General features: G+C 44.4%; 1 protein-coding gene across 1 annotated transcript; it reads left to right on the top strand.

Moving 5' to 3' along the window:
- Positions 1–373: 373 nt before the first annotated feature.
- BFSP1 (beaded filament structural protein 1) lies at positions 374–19,232 on the top strand. The gene is made up of 8 exons (XM_068413053.1): positions 374–744; positions 6,731–6,791; positions 10,355–10,450; positions 11,243–11,335; positions 12,487–12,594; positions 15,004–15,224; positions 16,608–16,693; positions 18,310–19,232. The coding sequence occupies exons 1-8, from the start codon at positions 374–376 to the stop codon at positions 19,230–19,232; spliced, it is 1,959 nt and encodes a 652-aa protein (XP_068269154.1).
- Positions 19,233–20,015: the final 783 nt, after the last annotated feature.

Raw genomic sequence — 20,015 nt, 5'->3', positions numbered from 1 at the left:
TCGTTTTGTTGTCCATGGATAATGCTTTAATCCGCCGGGCGAAAGCTGGACGTTGCTCTTTTATTCTGGCTGTACACAATTGCAACGCTCGAAAAGAAAAGCCCCTCGCCCCCCCCATACCTGCTGCTCCTCTGAACTGCTGACGCCTGGATGGGCAGCCCCAAGGCGGGGCCATTGGGATTTATTTAGTTCACTGCTGCAGATGATGCCTTTAGTGCCACAGACCACCCTGGAGACAAGTCCTAATCATCTGGGGGGGTGATTATGTTCAATTCTTCTTCCTCAAACCCCTCAGACATAATTCAGATCCAAACTGGAGAGACAGGCAAGCACGCGAGAGGGGACGCCGGCACCGCGCAGCCCCCCCGGCACCATGTACAGGAGCAGCTTCCTCCGCGAGGTGCGCAAGGAGAAGTACGAGCGGTCAGACGCCTACGATGAGCTGCGAGGCACCCCCGAATTCGACAGCTTGGCCCAAGCCCGGGGCCTAGAGAACCTGCAGGAACTCAACGAGCGCTTCACCAGCTACATCAACCGGGCGCGTGTGCTGGAGCAGCGCAACACCATCCTGCGCAAGCAGCTGGAGACCTTCCAGCGCATGGACGAGCTGGTGGGCTTGGACGAAGCCTTCGCTGGGCAGATCGAGTTCAACCGGCAGCGGTTGCGGGAGCTGGCATCAGACCGAGCCAAGCTGGAGCGGGAGGAGAAGGACGCCCAGCGCATGCTTGATGAGTACCGCAACAAGTAAGGCTTGCGAACGGAGGAAGATAGGTGGTATTGTTTCCATAGTTAATCTTGGTAGTAAGGATGGGTTTGGTGTCACCAGCTGCTTCTCATGCACAGGTGACACCTCTCCATGTGTATCAGACTTGTAGCCAGGGATGGCATGTAAACCCATGGTGAAAAGCAAGGTGCCACGACTTAGGGAGCTCCAGCTCTGCATTTCATGTTCTTGCTGCTACTAGACAGTCAATTGCCCTCCCTTCCATGGCAGCAGGTCCTCACCATGGCACACATCAGTTGCTGTTGCTCATTAGCTTTAGGAGGATTGTACTCTGAGCTACAAAAAGGGAATAACCCAACTAAAAAATAAACGGCTTGAAGCAACAGCTTGTGTCTGAGCAGCACAGAGTTACACAACCCCAAACATCTCCTGAAATGTGTGGGACATCTCTGAGAAACTTTTATTTGCAGGCATTGTGAGGCACCTGGGCTGGCCTGTGCCAGCCACTACAGATGTGGGATGAAAACAAAGTAAATAAATTTTTACCTGGTATGTGAAATTTGCCTAATTACCCTCCTCTTTCTTGCATCCCGCTATGTCCATCTTGTGCTACTAAAGCAATAGCTGTAAGAACAGATTTCCCCTAACTTCACCTCTCTTTAACCTCAGTGGCACCATAAATCAAGGAGCAGGAGCCTTGAGGGCTGAGGCATACGAGTGCCTCCAGACACGTGTGGTCCCTTTCCTCAGCAACAGGTAGTGTTGGCTGTGTTGCTTAATTAATTACACAACGAGACTTGGTGAGTATTGCTCATCAAAGGACTGCTCACAGGAGAGAAGGGTCTTTGCTTCCTGTTACTTATGGGTCAGGTTGTTTTCCCCTCAAATGTCTCTCTGTCTAGTTCACCCAGGAAAATTTGGCAGCAGCATGGAGGCTGAAGAGGAGCTTTTCATCCTCTTCCTCACCAAAGAATGAAGGGTGAACTCCATATAACATGCTTTAGCTTAGAAACACTAAGGTGAGATTTAGGACCTGTTAAAACGGTAGTTAGTGACTTAGAAAAAACAGATGGTGCCTTGTCATACGGTCCTGGGATGTTCACTCAGCAGCCGTAAACAAAAGTAAAAAGGAAACTTTGACTATATCCAAGCCAACAATGTTGCAATTTAAAAATTAAAGATACACAGAGCCATTGCAATGGAAGGGCAGTGGCTGATTTTTTAACCAAATTGCCTTCAGTTTACATCAATAAGTGAATTTTGGTTTTATTTTTTCCTCTTGGGAGCTGCTGAATTTGACCTGAAGACAGCCATGAAAGTTTCTTCAGCATCTGAAAAAAATGGTTGGGTTTTGAGTTGCGGGTGTTACAACAAGGCCAGTGCTGTGATGCTGTGTACTCTGCCTTCTCACCCTGTTTCTAGCTCAAAGCCATCCTGATGGCTATGATTTCAGCTACTTAAACTTATAAATAAAAGTCTCTCAACAAAACATGGGAAGAATAATCTTCTGTGCCGTGTTAGGGGCTGCTCTCCCACCTGGCTCTGCGCTCAGTCGGCAGAAGGCACTGCTCTCACTGCACTAGCAACGTACGGATTTCTTGCTTCAGTTTGAAACATAAAGCATCTACTTTAGGCACACTGGGATTAACAAAATCTCTTAGAGTGGAGCATTGTGTACCGATTAATTGACAAATGCCTCTGTCCTTCACTAATGCAAAGAATTTTAGCTCTGGCAACCCATTCTTTTACTCACATTCACAATTTGGGAAATAGATTTATATCTATAAGTAAACCTTTTAAAGCTACATTTCATAAGCAGACCTTTTAAAGCTACATTTAAACACAGTAGGGCCTGGGACTACCGGGTCTGTACAATTAATTGTGCATGAACCATTGAAAAATAGATCTTGTGTTAAAATTTATTTTTAAATCCTCTATAGCCTCATTCATAGCTTTTCACATTAACATGAATAATTCAGGCTCTGTACCAGTGGAGAATTCTTTCTCTTGAAGTTGCAAAAAAAAAGCATCACTAGGAATTGTTTAGATGCATCTCATAAAGAGACTAATTATGCTAATTTTATTAAGCATCATTATTATAGCAATGTTGCATCTGGCTGTGGGGAAGGACTGTATTTCTCTCTCCATGATATTAGGAAAGATGCTGAAACCCAGATTTTAGTGCCCTTGACTGAACAGGATTAATTAACTTCAGAAATTAAAAGTCTTGCTAATCGATTGTTTCATTTAAAATTCATTCACTGGTAATCTTGTGGGTTTTGCATGCGATATGATTCCCTGGAAGTCTCTAGACACAGATATTGGCACTGTGCTCTCCAAGCTGTGCCGCGTGGTGATGCTCAGACGAGCTGACACCCTTTGGGGCCACAGTGGAGACCCAACACCCGTGAGAGAAAACAAAAACAAGTAGGAAAACATGATAGCTGGGATATGGGGAGCAATAGGTACTCCATAGCCGGTGACCATTGGAAAGGTTGTCTCTGTGCTGCTGCTGCTTCTCTGGTGATAGGGAGAGCTTTATCCTGCTGCAGCTGTAGGTGAGGCGGTCCCACCTGCCCTCTGCCCCCTCCTCAGACTGCCGAAATCTTGCCCTGTGGCTGTCAGTCCCTTGATAGCAGCTTCTTGATAACACAGGTAGCAATCTGTTCATAAATCAGCAGAGCACAGCCCTCACAAGGCTCATCCTAACCTTTCACGGTATAAAATACAACCATTATTGGCCTGTCCCATCATCCTTGCAGGACCAGCATTTTGCAGTTTATGCTCTCTTTGGCACCCAAATTACTGCTGCCTCTGTTGAGAAAAGGCTAGTGAAGTACCTTGGGGAAACTGAAAACAAGAAAAGTAGTAGAAAAGTTCAGCCTTGGCTTGTGGCAAGCCAAGAGATTTCATATGTCCCTGGAAGAGTTCAGTAGGGTTCAACAGAGAGGCAGCATTTCTTTTTATATAAAAAAACATAGGCTTGACACCAAGTTGAGTATCTGACCGTTGAGCATTGCTAGGATGTATTGTGACTGTTTTCTCCTTGGAGGGGAGCCAGCCCTTGCATTGCAGCAGAGGCAGGGTCTGAATAAAAAGGGCCTTGCCCTGGCCCCATCTTTTAAAAGCAAGCATAGCCTGTCAGCAGGTGATGGGAGAAGAAATTTACAGTGCTGCTGGAGCCGTGCTGCCCAGGTGGAGAAATAAGGCTAGCGATGGGCTTCCCTTCTGCATGCCCAATGCTCTCACCAGGCCAGTGCCCTGAGCTGTAGGGGGGCTACAGGAGCTTAACAAATATCTGTAACTCTGTCAATGCCCCAGCAGAGAGCTGCTAACCTAAGAGAGGTGACGTGACCTTTAAGATCTGCCTTCTTTAAGCCTGGCAGCCCCCTCCACTCCATTTCTTTTCCCCTACACAAAAAACAATTAATATCCCTTTTTTTTCTAAACAGTCCAAAAAGGTTTGTTGCAGCCCTAAAGTTACTTGACCTGGTGAGAAGGTTTTTTTTTTAAAAAGCAAATGAACCTCATGGCTTTTAAAGTCCAGGAAAGGCTGATTAGCAACCATCTAAGAAAAGCTTGACCTATTTTCAACATGTCTAGCTGATTACTTGAACAGTGAAATCAGGTTTGAAGCATAACAGGACTGCAATTTGTCACCCATTGCACTTACATAGATACGTTTCAGCAGGCACCGAGTCATCATGAGGTCTCTGAAGCATTTCTAAGAGGTCCTTAGCCCTTTTGCAGTGAGCTTCTGGAGTACATTGAACATCACTTAAAAGCAATCCTCCTTCAAAGGATAATCACACAATACTAACTCTCTCAAGGCTGCCAGGTGGATTTATGGCTGTGTGACACAGCAGGTGTTTGGGTTATTTGAGAGTGAAGCAAAATGTACCTGAATATTTCTGTCATTGAAAGAATCTTTGAGTGAGGACCTAACAACTAGGCAGATTTGGGCAGGTCTGAATGACATTAGGGCTGAAATTTAGACCCTGACTCTATCGGGTGGTTGTACATTACTAGGAGTGTAAACCCAGCCTTTTATCGTAGCTACGTATTTGATTTTCACAAGCTGCCACAATCTGCTTCATTCTTGCCCAGTTATCAGAAAGTATCTAAATTAATGAAGTGTTTATTGTCAACTGTACACAAAAATTTTATCAGATAGACAGAAAATTGGTTGGAGGTGAGCTACTAAACAAAGAACAGAAACAAAAGCAGTCTCGCTTTTGAAGCTGAATATTCTTGGTCATATCCTTGGAAGTGAATCCTGTGTTACTACAGTTTGGCAAAAAGACATTGTTTTAGTTTTGTTAGAAAATAGCACTTCAGCTGTGAGGAGGCCCAGCAATTTGTAGGAGTGATAATGAAATAAAACCTCATCGTTTTCACTTGTTTCTTTGCTGTTCATGGTAAGAATTGAAAATAGTCCAGTGACCAACCCTGCTAATATTATGGGATTTCAAAAGAAGGAAAAGTTGGGAAACCAGAGCACCAAGTTGAGTCCATTTCTTTGTTCTGCTGAGTTCTTCCTTTGTGGTCCTGGTCAGTTCATGAGTTACCCCATCCCTTCAGCTTTCCAAGATATGTTGAAAGAGATGAGAATAACATTGACTGTTCATCCTTCAGAAGATAAAAAGAAAGAAGCGAGACTGACATGACGATTATAACTTGATCCTTGATCCTGTTCAGTCCTGGAACTGACAAGTTCCTTGTTGACTGGAGCAGGTCCCTTAGATGCCACCAGCATATCTGGGCTGAATTGATGATTTCAGAAGACAGACGAGGGCTTATATTCAATTCTGAATTTCAGCCAGCGTTCATGCTTGTGTTGATGTCCATTGCTTATACTGCAAATGAAGGACATTCACCACCAGAGTTGACTTGTCACCCACCATGAGGGTTTCTTGTTGAAAGTTAGAAAATTAGAGCTTTTTCTGTCTCTGTATCTCTATTATTTTAGGGAAAGCAAAGGGATAAAGAGGAATAGACTGTATTTGTGTACTTTGGCACTGGCAGCAGATGGAGTTTGATGAGCCACATGTTCTGTACTGATGGCAAAGTCTCATTGCCTTGTACTATAAGATGCTTCTAGCTGCATGTTTTTTTTTTTTTAATGGGGTCTCATTAAACCATATCTCCTATTAAACACTTTATATATAGTTTATTTAGGAAAAGGAATAAACAACAATAATCAACAATTAGGAAGTTTTGTACTCTGCAGCTAAAAGGATTTCCTGGAAGATAATTCTATCTAACATACTAATACAAAGCCCTAATTCTTAAAGAATATGTGCTGTTTCCTCAAATCAAAGATAAACACTGTATACATTCGTTGTTCACTCAGTACAGGAACATGCACATTATGCAGTTTGGACATTTTATAAGAACAGTTGGCTAAATGCAGTCCTTACTAAGACTCACACGTGATTTTCACCAAGCTAAAATATTAATTGCTATTAAAGAGGACACAAAGCTTGATCTATCAAAGCATCCTAATACAACATTCATACACGGTTAGTATGTGAAACCGCAACCTTTCTGTTTAATGTGTCTGTCACGAAAATGCTTATTGAACAACATCAGGTAGAACAGAAAACCAAGGACAATGTAATTAAATGCTAATGTGCCAATGTAGCAAATACTCACATAGTAACCACTGATGAATGGGTGTCGCTGTAGTCCAACGCCAATCGAATTGGCTTTTATTTTAAACAATCTGTTCTTGGGCTTTCTGTGAAAAAGTGATAGCAAATGTGTGGCATTCCATTCTCTTCTGCTATGTAAGTTGAGACAAGAAGTTAGCCAATTCTGGAGTTACTGTCAGCACCTGGGACCAAAAAAAAAATTAATGCTAATGCATGAATAAATCTTTTGGGCCCTTCCAAGATTCGTATTCCACTTTAGTGTGAAGCATATATTGCGCATGATAGTGCAGCTGACAGTGCAGTTTGCAGAAGGATGAACCATTGAACTTCATCTCCTTTGTTCTATTTGTAGGTATAGAAATGAACGTGAATACCAGCAGAGGCTAAAAGAAACCCTTGAACGCCTTAATAAGGTAAGCCTGGAAAAATGGAAAAGGAAAGGTCTTTATCATTTTTTTCCTTTGGTTTCATTTACTACAGCAAGCTGCTTTGAATAAGCAGTGGGAAGATAAAATGTCAGAGCAAGACATTTCTTGTCTTTATGCCCTTATGAAAAGTTCTCCTTCCTGTTCATCTCCCTCCCTAAGCCTCGTGCAATGGCTGAGCCTCGGCATGTGCATACACACTGTGCAGTGCCCTGCTCTGGAAAGTCCTGTTGATTTTGGTCATGTAGCACACGCCATCCGCAGCCCACAGCCTCAGCTGTGCTCAGGACTTCATTAATTTTTCAGTAAGACCAAGGACTAGGAGGATCTACTGTGTAACACTCCTTTTAGAGCATCAGCAAATGGCTCCTGCATTCATTTGCGGAGCTGGAGTTGAAATACGTGTTGCTTCTTCCACACTCAATGTGAACTTTACAAATTCACCCTAACTGAAGATCTGTTGCATGTTTAGGTGCCTTTAATAACTCTTTTTAACTCTTTTAACACTTTTTTTAACTCAGAAGACAATTTCTCTCTGAGCGAATTAGAATCTACACACAGAGGCAGGAAAAGCCCATTTGTTAGTCCTACCGTGCAGCCAATACACATATCTAAGAGTCTGAAATATGACCAGAGAAAACATGTTTGTTGCTAAATACTTTCTCCACCCCCCCCCCTTTTTTTTTTAATACAACTACTGTATTAAAGTATATTCAGTACTGATATTATGGCATGAAAAAATGCTGATTGTGTCCAAGTCTTGAAGTCTGGTGTGTCTCAAAGCTCCTCAGTCCCTTGCAGGATATAGTCAGCCCTCCTCAGGACAGACCCTCAGCTTCCCATTAGGTTTCCAGATAAAAGAGAAGCCACAACCCCCCCTGATTTGTTCCTTTCACAGTGAAACCTGAGGAATGTTTATATCAAGCTGCACTTGCCTGAACTAATACCATGGAAAGAGTAATAATAATAAGGCTCAGAGAAAAGATAAAAGTTTACTACGTATTTAGGAAATTTCCAAACCAGGTCTGTGAAACTGAGAAAGCCTGATTCATCCTCTCCTGCTACTAGCTTTCATCTGACTGAGGAAAGTTGTATTATATCTTTCCTCAGTTCTATTTTTCACAGCTTATCCTTCATCTTCTGTATTGGGAAACAATTACGGGTGGATTAAATACAGTTTTTTTTTATTTCCCTGCTACAAATGGCAGGAGCTGTTCTGCTTGAGCACTGTCATATTAATGGCATGCATGTTTTATATTAAAAAAAGGTGCGTGTTAGCATTTCTGTCTCCAACGAGCTCTAGATATCCTGCATCAGTGCTATTTTCCAGTGTGCTAGCAGGTATCCTGGACACCCTGTAAGCTCTTAAAAAATATTTGTGGAGGCAAATATTTTGTAAGGGGTAACTGGAGCTGGTGGGTCCATCTTCACAGTTCCTCTCAGGTCCATCTTCACAGTTCCTCTCAGCCAATCTGTGGCTAAAGAAAAGCGAATTGATTCGACAACCCCCACAACAGCTGACAAGATCTTGAACTGTGGGGTTTGTTTTTATCCCAGGCTGTGTCTGGGCTGCCCCTGTCTGCCCCTGTTGCAGTAGTTTCTTGTACTGGGGCACCAAATGCTGAAGAGAACACGGCTGGTTTTCTGTACGGTGCCCAAGATGTAGCCTGAAACCTCCACGTGCAGATGTAAACTCATGCCTTTTCCAATAGACAGAGAATCATTTTGGAAAATCAGCACACAGTGGTTCTGGTGAGATCTAATGGATTTCTCTTCATGATGAATGGAAATGCTGCTTAATCACATGGATCAGCTTTCTGGAATCAGCACCTAAAGCAGAATGGTATTTTGCAAGTTGAGTGAATAGCAAATACTGCAAAGTTCAGAAGAAAATGTGTAGGCACTGCACTGTTCTGATATATACAGCATCAATGCAGCTGGTCTATGTGAAAGCAGGGAATAAAAGCAAAAGTATTTTTCCCCTTTGAAGGAACATTTGGAAAGCCAAATGCTGCTTTTGCTTATTGCATGCAGAAATATTTGCTTATCGGTATTATCTAGGGGCCTGAGGGCTTTTTTTGGCTCCCCTCCAAACCTCCCAGCATGGCCATTGTCCTGCTGATCTTCCTCTCAATAGGAAGGCAGAGGAGTGCAGAAAAGCAGCGGGCATTCCTGATGGCTGGCGCCGAATGTGCTGGTCTGGATGGGTCTGAATCAGCTGCTGTCTCACAAAGCAGAGAGACCGTGAGAGGTCTGTGGCTGGGAGGCTCAGCAGCATAATGAGACAGCTAACAGCTACACATTTTTGGAATAGCGCATGCTGTGCACGTGCAAAAAGACAAATCCCCTTCTACCAGTCATATGCTGCGCCATAGATTTCAGTGGTTTATTTGCAACCCGTGATCCACTCACTGAGACATTTTTACAGCTGGTGACGGCACATAAGTATTTTAAAGGGACACCTTTAAATCCTTTTTTTTTTTACACTTTTGTGTTAAATGCAGAAATCAAGACTTTCTTGAGGCAAATTGCAAACTGTCAAAGGAACTTAGAAGTTTTGTAGAGTTGCAAGGAAGATTCACTTGACAACTTTCAAGATACTTTCTCAAAAGCAATATTTTACAGTATTATTTAATGATAAACCTAACGAAGAAGGCATACATTAAGTAGAAAAATAAAGCTGTTCCCTTCACGCATATATATATTTATAAAATATATTGCCAAGTTCTATGGGAATTATTGTATATTCAAGGGTTTATATTAAATAACATAACATAGAAAAAATCTAAATTAGACCTTTGAACAGAAATGGAGATTTCACTGGATTTAAATACCAGTGCCACTCATACCCAGGTACTTTGCAATCATGCTTGCTAGTCATGCACCTTGTCCTCTGAATTAATTGCATATTATGAACCTTTGTCCTCACAAATCCCAATGTATTAGAAACTTCTGCAGCAAGGTGATTTTTGCTGGACTTTCTCATCTGTCATTTTTATTTCCAGAAATGGCTCCAAATTGACAAACATTTGTGATATTTGAGAACACATCAAAAGGAGTGAAAATACTTCGAACCACCCTGTTTTTTTTTCTATAAGGGCTTCTTTACTGGGGATATTAAAAAGGCATCAGAATACCTCAGGTCCTGTCATAAACACTAGAGAAATCAATGCCTTAGTCTGTTGATGTCATCTGTTTAAGATTCATGCACCGTTGCAAGCTTTTAGTGTCAAAGACTGGTATTTCATAGCGTCTATTCCTTGGCTCCCAGCATTCATAAAGCACATGGTAAAAATATTTTGACAGTGCCAGTGCCAAACTGTATCATAAATTATATTTGGGCAGAACAGCAGAGCGTACAGTAGGAGAACACGATGAATAAGGTACCTGTTGTTTGTTGGTTTCATAATACTTTTGTTTCTCCCAGTAGGTTTAATTCTCCACGCAGGCTGCTGCGCGTGTGCGATGACTCACGTTATGGCTAAGTGGCTGCTGTGTCTTTGGCACTCCAGCCATACGTACTGACCATGCCACGTGTCTCTGCATTGCAGGAAGCTGATGAAGCACTGCTGTGCAACCTGGAGCTGCAGATCGAGTCCCAGTTCCTGCAGGATGACATTAATGCCACAAAGGACAGATACAAGAAGGTAACTGGCTGAATTTGCCACTTTCTTTAGATCTTCCTTCTAGAGACACGTGTGAAGCCTTACCCTTCTCCATGATCTGTTCCAGTGGCAAATTAAAGCAAATCCCGTTTGCGTTTCGATGGGTAAATATAGCACTATATATTTTCCGTGGGCACAGCAGCTGCAGGGTGGAGGTCCAACCCAATGGCTGGGTGGCTGCAAGCATCCGAATTGACTCCCTCAGGGTCCAAAGTCTACAGCTGTAGCGATATCTTGAATTTGTTGGCCTGTTTTCATGATTCAACCCAACGTGCTGGTCAAGCTGTCTTGTATTTCATGCTAAGAAGCTATTGCTCTCATCAGAGGGGGATACCCTGTTTTCTGGGACAGAGCATTGCAGTTAATCAGCAGGCATAAGCCTGTGGCCGTATGATTAAACTGTAGCCGACTTTAAGACATGCAGCCCCCTTCTCCTTCCTGGGAGGGCTGTGACGCTTGGTATCAGGCCACGGTCCCAACTTTGCTGCTTTTGAAAGAAGAGGCTCACTTTTTTGGACCACATGCAAGGATTATGAACTATATTGTCACTTAGCCAAATGCCTGTAATGTACCCTCAGCATGATGAAACTGTTAGCACACATGCACTCAAAATCAGGTCTAAAACCACATTTCAAAACCAAGTCTAAATATGAACTGGACTTTTATATGCTGAAAGAAGTAAATCTCTATGAATAAGCCCCAGAAGTGGAGCACATTGAAGGGAGCACCTTGCTATGGCATTTTCTGATGAAAATGGTTTTTACTTCACCACAGAACCTTATGGAAATCCAGACCTACGTCAATGTTTTGCAGCAGATCATCCAGACAACCCCTCGTGTGTCCCCTATAGCTGCTGGCATAGGTGAGGTAAGTATTGCTGTTGGTAAATACATGCTGCTTTAAGTAAGAAAGGGACAATGTTTACTCCTAAAGCATCCCAGATCCTCTAACTCCCACTCCAAGGTTAGATGAAAACTGCAACAACTATGAGTAAGTACTGAATACTGAATATGAGAGAAAAAACTAGCTGTAGCTTTGGAAAACTGAATTGTTCAGGAGAAGAGAGATTGTGTTAGTCAGGTGCACTCCAGCATATGTATTAGCCCCCAAAAAGTGTAGTTCAAAGGGTGCTGGTGAAGGGTCTGGAGGGTATGACCTATGACGAACGGCTGAGGGAGCTGGGGTTGTTTAGCCTGGAGAAGAGGAGGCTCAGAGGTGACCTTATTGCAGTCTACAACTACCTGAAGGGAGGTTGTAGCGGAATGGGAGTTGGCCTCTTCTCCCGGGCAACTAGCGACAGGACAAGAGGACATAGCCTCAAGCTTCACCAGGGGAGGTTCAGGTTGGACATTAGGAAGAATTTCTTTTCAGAAAGGGTCATTAGACATTGGAACGGGCTGCCCAGGGAGGTGGTGGAGTCACAATCTCTGGATGTGTTTAAGAAAAGACTGGACATGGCACTTAGTGCCATGGTCTAGTTGCCATGGTGGTGTCAGGGCAATGGTTGGACTCGGTGATCCCAGAGGTCTCTTCCAACCTGATTGATTCTGTGATTCTGTGCAAGGTAGTTGAAGTAGTTGTGCTTCCTATCTGAGGAGGAGCTGGCAGGATATATGAGTATTTACAGAGAAAGTACATCTTGTCCTGAAGGGTGGAGATGGGGTGAAAATTTGTAAATAAAATAAATTGCTACAGACTAGATGAAAACTTGGTGATTTCCACCAGTGTGAGTGGCTATGCCAAGAATGTTTGTTAGCTTGGGAGAAGATAGGGACAGCTGTGTCTACAGGGTCTAGTTTTAACATAAGCAGTGCTTCTATAGTCCTGTCACCTGACATTTTTTATTCTTGAAGCCATGCCAAAGGGGTTTACTTGAGGTTCAATACCCATCTTTTTATTTGTCTTTTGTCATTTTCTGTTTGTCTTTACAGTTTATTTCCAGTAGTGGAATTGCTTTTAGCTCTTTTAAAAAGAGTGAAACATGCTTTCCTGTACACACGTTGTTTTCTTCCAACCAGGAAAAACTGATAGCGGAGAGGAGGATCCCTGTTCTGCAGAGCCAGCTGGAGGAATACAAGAGCATCCTCTGCCAGCTACAGGCGCAGAAATACAAACTGCAGACAGAGGTACTGCCATCACTAACCATAAACACAACCATGATGCTCATGAACTCTGCTTTTTTTATGGTCACGTGGTAAAACCTGAGTGGTCTTTAACAGGGTCTTGGAGATGATTTTCCTTTTAGTTTTCCATCTTTTTCTTCAGCTGTTTCATTCCCATTCTCTCAGTGGTCCAAATTGTCAGGTTTAGATGGCCAGGGAGGGCTGTAGGTGTCATAGCCACAATGAAGCCGGCTTTGCTTATCAGAGTAGCTGGTGGGAGAAGGTTTCCACATTGTGACTGGATTCCTGCAGGACAGAGTCAGCAGGAGGTCATGGGTGGAAAAGTCACACAGGGCTGGTCTTGATTTCTTTCTTACTTACTGAGCTCAGGCTGAAATTGGCTCCATGAAAAATGATGGGGGACCTTCAGGGCTCTGCCCAGTCCTTTCCATCAGTGCCACATCCAGTGCTGAGCTTGGTGTGAGAAGGACTGGACAGACTTGGTAATCAAAACTGAAATAGGTGCCGAGCTACGTTTGGCACCCTGCGTTCATCCCTGTCACTACTAAGCGCTAAGTCAACGCCTCTCCTGTGCTTAGACCCTCCCAGCCCCGAAACCATCTGCTTTTTGCTAGTTCCTGATTTGCAGAAAATGACTGGCCAAGACTTTGACTCATTGCTCTTGCCTGTCTCTCAGCCAAACCTGCCGTAAATCAACCTTCCTTCTCCAGCCAGTGTCTCCAAGCGAGAGTGCAGTGCAGAGATGAGGGCGGCAGGAGACGGAGAAGTAGCTAAAGGCTGCAGTGAATAGAAACCAGACCTGGATAATTGCCAGTAACAGGTCGACCTCCACGCAGCTGAATGTTTCTTAGTGGACAGGGGTGGAGAATGACAACCTTATGCCCCTGAAATACAGCTTCCTTTGTGCCTTGAGTTGTCCATGCGGGGTGAGGGGAGTGATATACTGGCATAAAACACATTTTGGTGGGATTTTTGACTCCTCTGGACAGCTATAGCAGCAGCTCTTAACTTCCTGAGCATAACTGCTTTCACTAGGGCACTCGGGGACATTGCTACCCCCAGGTCTTTTCCTTGGTCTCTTTCTCATGTCTGATGCTCTGGTGGAAGGGACACATGCCCTCTGGGAAGGGCAAGAATCAATATAGTGATAAGTGAGATAATGAATCAATATAGAAAAAAGGAGAGAAAATCAGCCTTCTGCCGGCAGAGGGAAAGAGGCACTCTTTGGGGAATTAATCGTGCTGCTTTCAAAATCAAACCTTCATGTCCCAGTTAGAAAGAGTTTCTTAGTTCATTCATTCTCATGCCTTGAGATTAAAGAGTGAAATAACTTTATAAGTGGTGGTCGATGACATGGTTGCTTGTGACGGTGAAGGCTGGATCTGGTGACTGAGGTGTCCTCAAGCTCCTTTGTTTTCCTGTTTCTGGACCTGATAACCATGTTGCTGAGAGGTTATTGACCCCACCTCATGAGCACTAAACACTAAAGGGGTCTGTAGAACCTGTTGGTTCACTCGTACGCTGCAGTATAACCACACTAATGCCAAGGGACTTAACTCCTAAATTTAGGCTCTTAAAAGGTTTTTGAAAATCTTGCTTCTAACATATAGAATTAAATCAATTATTAAAGAATCCATTAGTCAGTTATTGCCCCATTAGCTTTTTGTGAGTTCATCTCTTTGAAAGCTGTTTGAAAAGGGAAAAAAAAAAACCACACAAGTGATAAAGGAACTATAACAAATAGCTCAAACTAGCAGAAGAAAGTGAGAGCAGAATTACACTGTCAAATATCCCACCTGTAACTCCTGCCCCTCGTTTTTGCAAGGCACTTATCACCAACCCTGGTTGATGTGCTCTCCAATGGCTGGAGTTGAAGCCTTACTGCACAGCAGTTATTTTTATCTCTAAAGTAAAAAAGCTGATGAATTTAATTCAAAAAGCAAGCTTTTTATTTAAAAAAAGACCCTTCCTTAACCTTCAGTGCTTGGTCTGTGGACCACAGAGAAGGAAGAACAGGGTTTGCCTGGGCACATCTTCCTGGTTAAGCGCTTTTGCTCTCCTTGTAAGACACTGCCTGCTCTGCTGTGGCCATCCAGAGTGAGCTGCAGGTCACGCAGCGAGACATCAGCCAGCCTTGCGTGCGTGGGGAAGGAGGCATCACACAGCTGTTCCCCTGGTTCATGCCGATCCCATCAGGCTTATTGTGGAACAGAAGCCTTGGGACAGATAAGGAGGCAAGGGGGAGGTAGTGGTTTTGAATAACTAAACAAATGCAGTGAAACTGCAGCTGTGTTTCAGCATTGCAGCCTCACACACCATAATAAAACATGTCTTGCCTTTAATTACCCTTGAAATATGGGGATGCTGAATGCTTCAGAGCTGTTTCTTTCACCCACCAATTTTGTTGACCAGACAACCATGCTGGAGCAAGCGATTAAGAACACCCAGGAGAGTTACGATGATGAAATTCAGCTTTACAACGAGCAGATTGAAAACCTTAGGAAGGGGATAGAGGAGGCCGAGAGGACCTTGGAGAAGTACACGACCGACTGCCGCCAGCTGGTGATCTACCAGCAGTCCCTGGAGAACGAGCTGGAGCGGTACAAACGTATCATCGAGAACGAGGACAGCCGGTAAGGCTGGATTTCTGGACTCTCCCAAAGGGGCCAGTGATCTCTTTTATCTCCTTTGAAAAACGTATGTTGAAGGGCATTTGATTCACGCAAAGCTATGGCCATTTCACACCTTTCACTGGTAGATATCCAGGGACAGGAATCTAAATAGATGCAAAGTCTGGTCAAGCCTCTGCCAAGGAAAGGGTCAGAGCCATTTTGAGCTTCTCCTTTCCATTACAGTCTCCTTTCCGTACATTATCCTGGCACAGAGGTCAGGAGCATATGAAAGCAATTTGAACACCCTCTCCACTGCTGGGGTGTTAGTGAAGCTTGCTGGGGTGTTACAGGCAGGTTGGTCTTGCAGGGCTCAGACAGGACAACTGTTCTGTAAAGCAGAGCACTCTTCACAGCAAACCCGTTCTTCAGGCAAGGGGGAAAAAAGAGTATAAGAAATTTGCAGGGATTTGGGTTGTGTTTAAACGTACGGAGGAGCACTGGCTCCCTCTAATGTCAACCATCAGCCTCACATGAGAAAAAGAGCTGGGCTTTCTCAGCGGCGCCCAGTGCTGCCTGCACAGGCAGGTGCAGCAGGGCCAGACCCCCGAGCACCCAAACCACTGCTCTGGGTTGTCCAGAAGATGGAGTGGAAGGACCCTCACTAACAGTGAATCTCACGTGTGGGGAACAGATATTTCATCAATTTTCAGTGTCTCATTTTGGACACTGTGTTCTGGTTAGGGGTAGATGATCAGGGTAATTCTTATCGCCAAAGATCAAAATGTGCAGCTTTTGCATATCTACGCAGGGTGTAGATCCTCCCTGCGGGCCAAATTCTGGCAGAGCAGACTGGAAAGGCCACAGAGTAACTGGTTTGCGTATAGGCCAGTCTCTCCGTTTTGATTTTTTAACCCTTAATACCACTGACTCCTCAAATATTTTCCAAGGAAGACTGCTCAGTTTTCTTCTCGCCCTTCTGAAGCCAGGCATATGCAGGTAACATTGTAACGGCTACCAAATTTCATATGTTACTGACCAGCATGTGCGGCTTCTGCTGACCTCTGGTAAGTGTGGATTGACTATTTGCCCATCCAAAATCTTCCCATCTTTTCCAAGTGCTGTGCTAAATTACAAACCTGTTGCTATGGGTTTTAATTACTGGTGTACTTTACCTAATGGAGCATCCCATGTCTCCTGCTGGTGGAAACCAGCCTAACTCCTGAGAAGGTGCCGTGGCTGTGTTGATTTTCCCCAGACAAGAAACAGGCTCCCATCATTCTCATTGACTCCTCACCACAGAGAAGTACGGTTCTTTAACCTTCATGTTTCATTTTTGCGCAATCTCACTTGCTCTTGATGGAAATGAGGGGGAGAGATCTGACTGATGCATGTCTTCTCTGGCAGGTTAAACTCTGCTATAGCAGGAACGCCAGTCACACTCTTCACGCAGATCTATAGGCCTGTACAGCCTCAAGCTCCGAGGGGAAGAGGTAAACCTGTGACATGTTGTCTTGTGTCTGTCAAGAGCAGCATCATTGTATTTTAAGCTGTTTTTCCATTTGTCTTCCATGCGAATACCAGCCGTGACAGCCTGACTCCAGGCTTGCTAAGTAAATGCAACGATTTCAGCTTACCTCAGCTGGCTTTGGGACAAGCTGTCAAAGGCCAAAATCACAAGCAAAAGAGTTTCTTTGCTAACTTCTGCAATTTACTGCTTAGGCCCATCAATAGAGCCAAAAGGCACCTGAAACTATCGAGCTGGGGGTTTTGTGCTGACTTGTTGCGAGTTGTTGGCCCACGCTTTAGTCATGGGCAAAGAGCATCAGGGTGTGTTGAGAGCTGCAGGCAGGCAGAGGACACCTTTTTGGGCCTGTTTACGTCCCATGGCCCAGTTATGTTCCTCTGTGTTGTAGGATTGCTTGTTAGGATTAAGATGCTTGTAAACCTGGTGACAAGGAAATGGCCAGGACTAAACTAGCGAGGCTGCTCTTAACAAAGAGGGGAGTTGGTTTATAGAAGGTGCTGTAGGTACTAACAATGGGGTGACTTACTGTAGCTTAAATCTGCAGCTCACGGCGGTTTTACTAACAACCAGCTGCCCTGAGAATGGAGATGAACTGTCAAATGAGGTTTTTATTGGAGTGCAGCTGTAATTTTTCTGACTGCCCTGTGAACCATAGCAGTTTTATATGAAATGGGTTTGTAATGCCTGAGGCCAAGCCCTCAGCAGCTGTAAATAACTACTGTCCTGCAAAGTGTTGGTTTATACCTGCTGAGGATTCGGCCTGTCTGTAGCCACACCTCTGTTTCCCACCTGCAAGGCGAGCAGGGCATTTCATGTGCATTACTGTACCTGTGCCATGGCATGAAACAGCTGCCTTGGGGCAGATGACGCACCACCCTGCAGCTGCCCGTACCCAAAATTGCTGTGAGAGGAGGTGCCTGGCTCACTCTTAGCCCCCCCCAGCAAGGGACACAAAGGCGAGGTGTCCCCCTGCTGAGCCCATCTTCAGAAGCACTGGAAGACCTGGTGATGACACTCACCCAGCAACCCTGTGTTCAGCAGGAAGGTTTTAAATCGGCCTTTTGGTTTTTTTTTACCTCCCTAAACCCTAGCAGGAGTTTTAAAAGCCAGACAAGCTGTTTGCACTTAGTCCTACTGCCAGGCCATGCCTCTAACTTTGGGTACCTGGCTTGTCTCTGCCTTAGGAGATGAGGTTTCTTGTCTAGTTAACAGGGCCAAACCCTGCCACGATGCCTGGAAGGAAGGTGCTGAGCCCGACGGCAGCACCAGGCGCTGAATGCTCCTGCTGAGCATTAATGCAGGCCTGATAGGTGAGTGTTCTGTGCAGCTGCCTCTCTTAGATTCACAGTTGTCCTGTCCTCACACTGTGTATGGCAGTGGTGACCTCAGATGCAAAATGGCTACTTGGCCAAGGGGCCATGCAAAGGAAGAGGCTGTTTAACATGCTGATGGAAGCTGTGCTCATGTTTGCTGCTGCATTCAGCTCCCACCTGCAGCAGTGGGGGTGAGAGGCAGCTCTAGTGCTTGCAGCCACTGTGTTCAGCACTGTTTGTTGTTTGCTTTGTTTTGGTCTTTCCCTAGACATCACCCAGGCCGTGCAAGACATTACCAGTGTAAAGCCCAGACAAAAAGCTCTGACAAAGAAAATTGCCAGGAAAAAGGAGCTGGTGTCTAAAGACATAACTGACGGTCTCTCACCCGAAAGAACATATGAAAGAACTGTGGAAGGTTTAGACGAAGATCAGCTTGATTTTAGCCATGAAGGCTCAGTTACATGTGAACCTGGGCAGGAAGGGTCAGACCTTGATGAAAAAGAAATGGGCCCGGAGGATGTACCCGATGGAGCCCAGATAAGTAAAGCCTTCGATAAATTGTGTAACATTGTGAGGGAGAAAATAAGAGCCCACAAGAGACCAGAGCCTAAACCTGAACCCCCTCCCAAAGGGCGCTATGTGTTGGTGACAGGGGAGGAAGTCTACAAAGAACCTTGCATCTTGGCCCCCTGTGTCCCAGCGGCAGGAGAGATCACCGTTTCCACTGTGATGAATGGTGGTGAAGTCGAGCCCATACCAGAGCTGCCAGAGCCTGCTGAACCATTAGAAAAAGAGAAAGGGGTTATCTGTGAAAGGAGGGAAGAATTTGAACTCCCAGAGAAACCGAAAGAAGAAGAGAAAGAAGACATGCTTGAATGGGTCAAAAAACCAAGAGAAAAAATTGAGCAAATCGCAAAGTATCCAGACATCTGTGAGGCTGAGCCAGTTCCTTCCCCTGCTCCGATAAGCCCGACCGAGCCAGGAGTCCTTCGAGAGACAGAAGATAAGCAGGGCCTTTTGTTCAGGGAAGCAGGCTTGCCTGGCTCCATGAGCTATGAGAAGGTGGAGGTGGTGGAGTCCATCGAGAAGTTTTCAGATGACAGAGTTCAGTCGTACGAAGAGACAGCAATGATTGTGGAGACGATGATAGAGAAGACAAGCAAGAAGAAAGCAGGTGACAAAGGCTCTTAAGTGACACACACACACTCCTTTGATAGTCAACTTGTCTGGCATAGTTATTCAATGAATGTTTTTTTTTCCTGACCGAATGATACAGTAGTGAGATTTTTGCTGTTTGGTATGGAACAGATTGATACCTTGGTGGCAATTCTGTCTGACGTAGGCTCACCTTTGGTGCACTGACTGTTAGAGCGCTCCAGGGCAACAAGTACTTGGCACATCCTATGCAACTGATTTTCATGATTAGGACAAGTTGAAAGTAATTATTCTTACAGTGCTGCCTGGCTTTCCACAGTATCCGGGACAAATTTGTGTATTCCTCTACTGCTCCTATAGCTGCCGTACGATTCCCCATCTCTCAGACAGCTGCAAATGTTAACTTGTGACATCTGGTTCATTTAATAAAAGTTTTGCCTTCTACCAAAGAGACCCACTGTGGGTTTGTGTTGCCTTTACTGTTGACTGATGGTCCCTACTAGTAAATGTCAACTGACTGTGTGTGCAGGAGTTTTTCCAGGGGAAGGGCTGGATACCTGTTAAATTAACCTAGTCCATATCTCTCTCATTTACAGTCTTTACATAGCAATGAGATTGGCAGACCTTTCTTTTTGGATCTAAAAACAAACTGTCTGTATTTGAAATAACTCTTACTGCGTATCTTGTCAGAATAAAACTTGAAATGCCATCAAAGTGGGGGATAACCCTTATAAAAGACACTAAAAGACATTGTTTGTCCTTCACCAACACAATTAAGGTATTCATGAATGACAAGCGTTTGAGCAGACCACAGCCGAC

Source organism: Nyctibius grandis, chromosome 1 (genome assembly GCF_013368605.1).
Source record: "Nyctibius grandis isolate bNycGra1 chromosome 1, bNycGra1.pri, whole genome shotgun sequence".
Lineage (NCBI taxonomy): Eukaryota > Metazoa > Chordata > Aves > Nyctibiiformes > Nyctibiidae > Nyctibius > Nyctibius grandis.
The sequence above is the reverse complement of the archived record's forward strand: the minus strand, read 5'-3'. Positions and strand labels throughout refer to the sequence as shown.

Coding starts and splice junctions, on each gene's coding strand:
- BFSP1 (XM_068413053.1), top strand. CDS start 374: ATGTACAGGAGCAGCTTCCTCCGCGAGGTGCGCAAGGAGAAGTACGAG. Junction 6,792..10,354: donor CCCTTGAACGCCTTAATAAG/GTAAGCCTGGAA, acceptor TCTGCATTGCAG/GAAGCTGATGAAGCACTGCT. Junction 16,694..18,309: donor TCAAGCTCCGAGGGGAAGAG/GTAAACCTGTGA, acceptor GTCTTTCCCTAG/ACATCACCCAGGCCGTGCAA.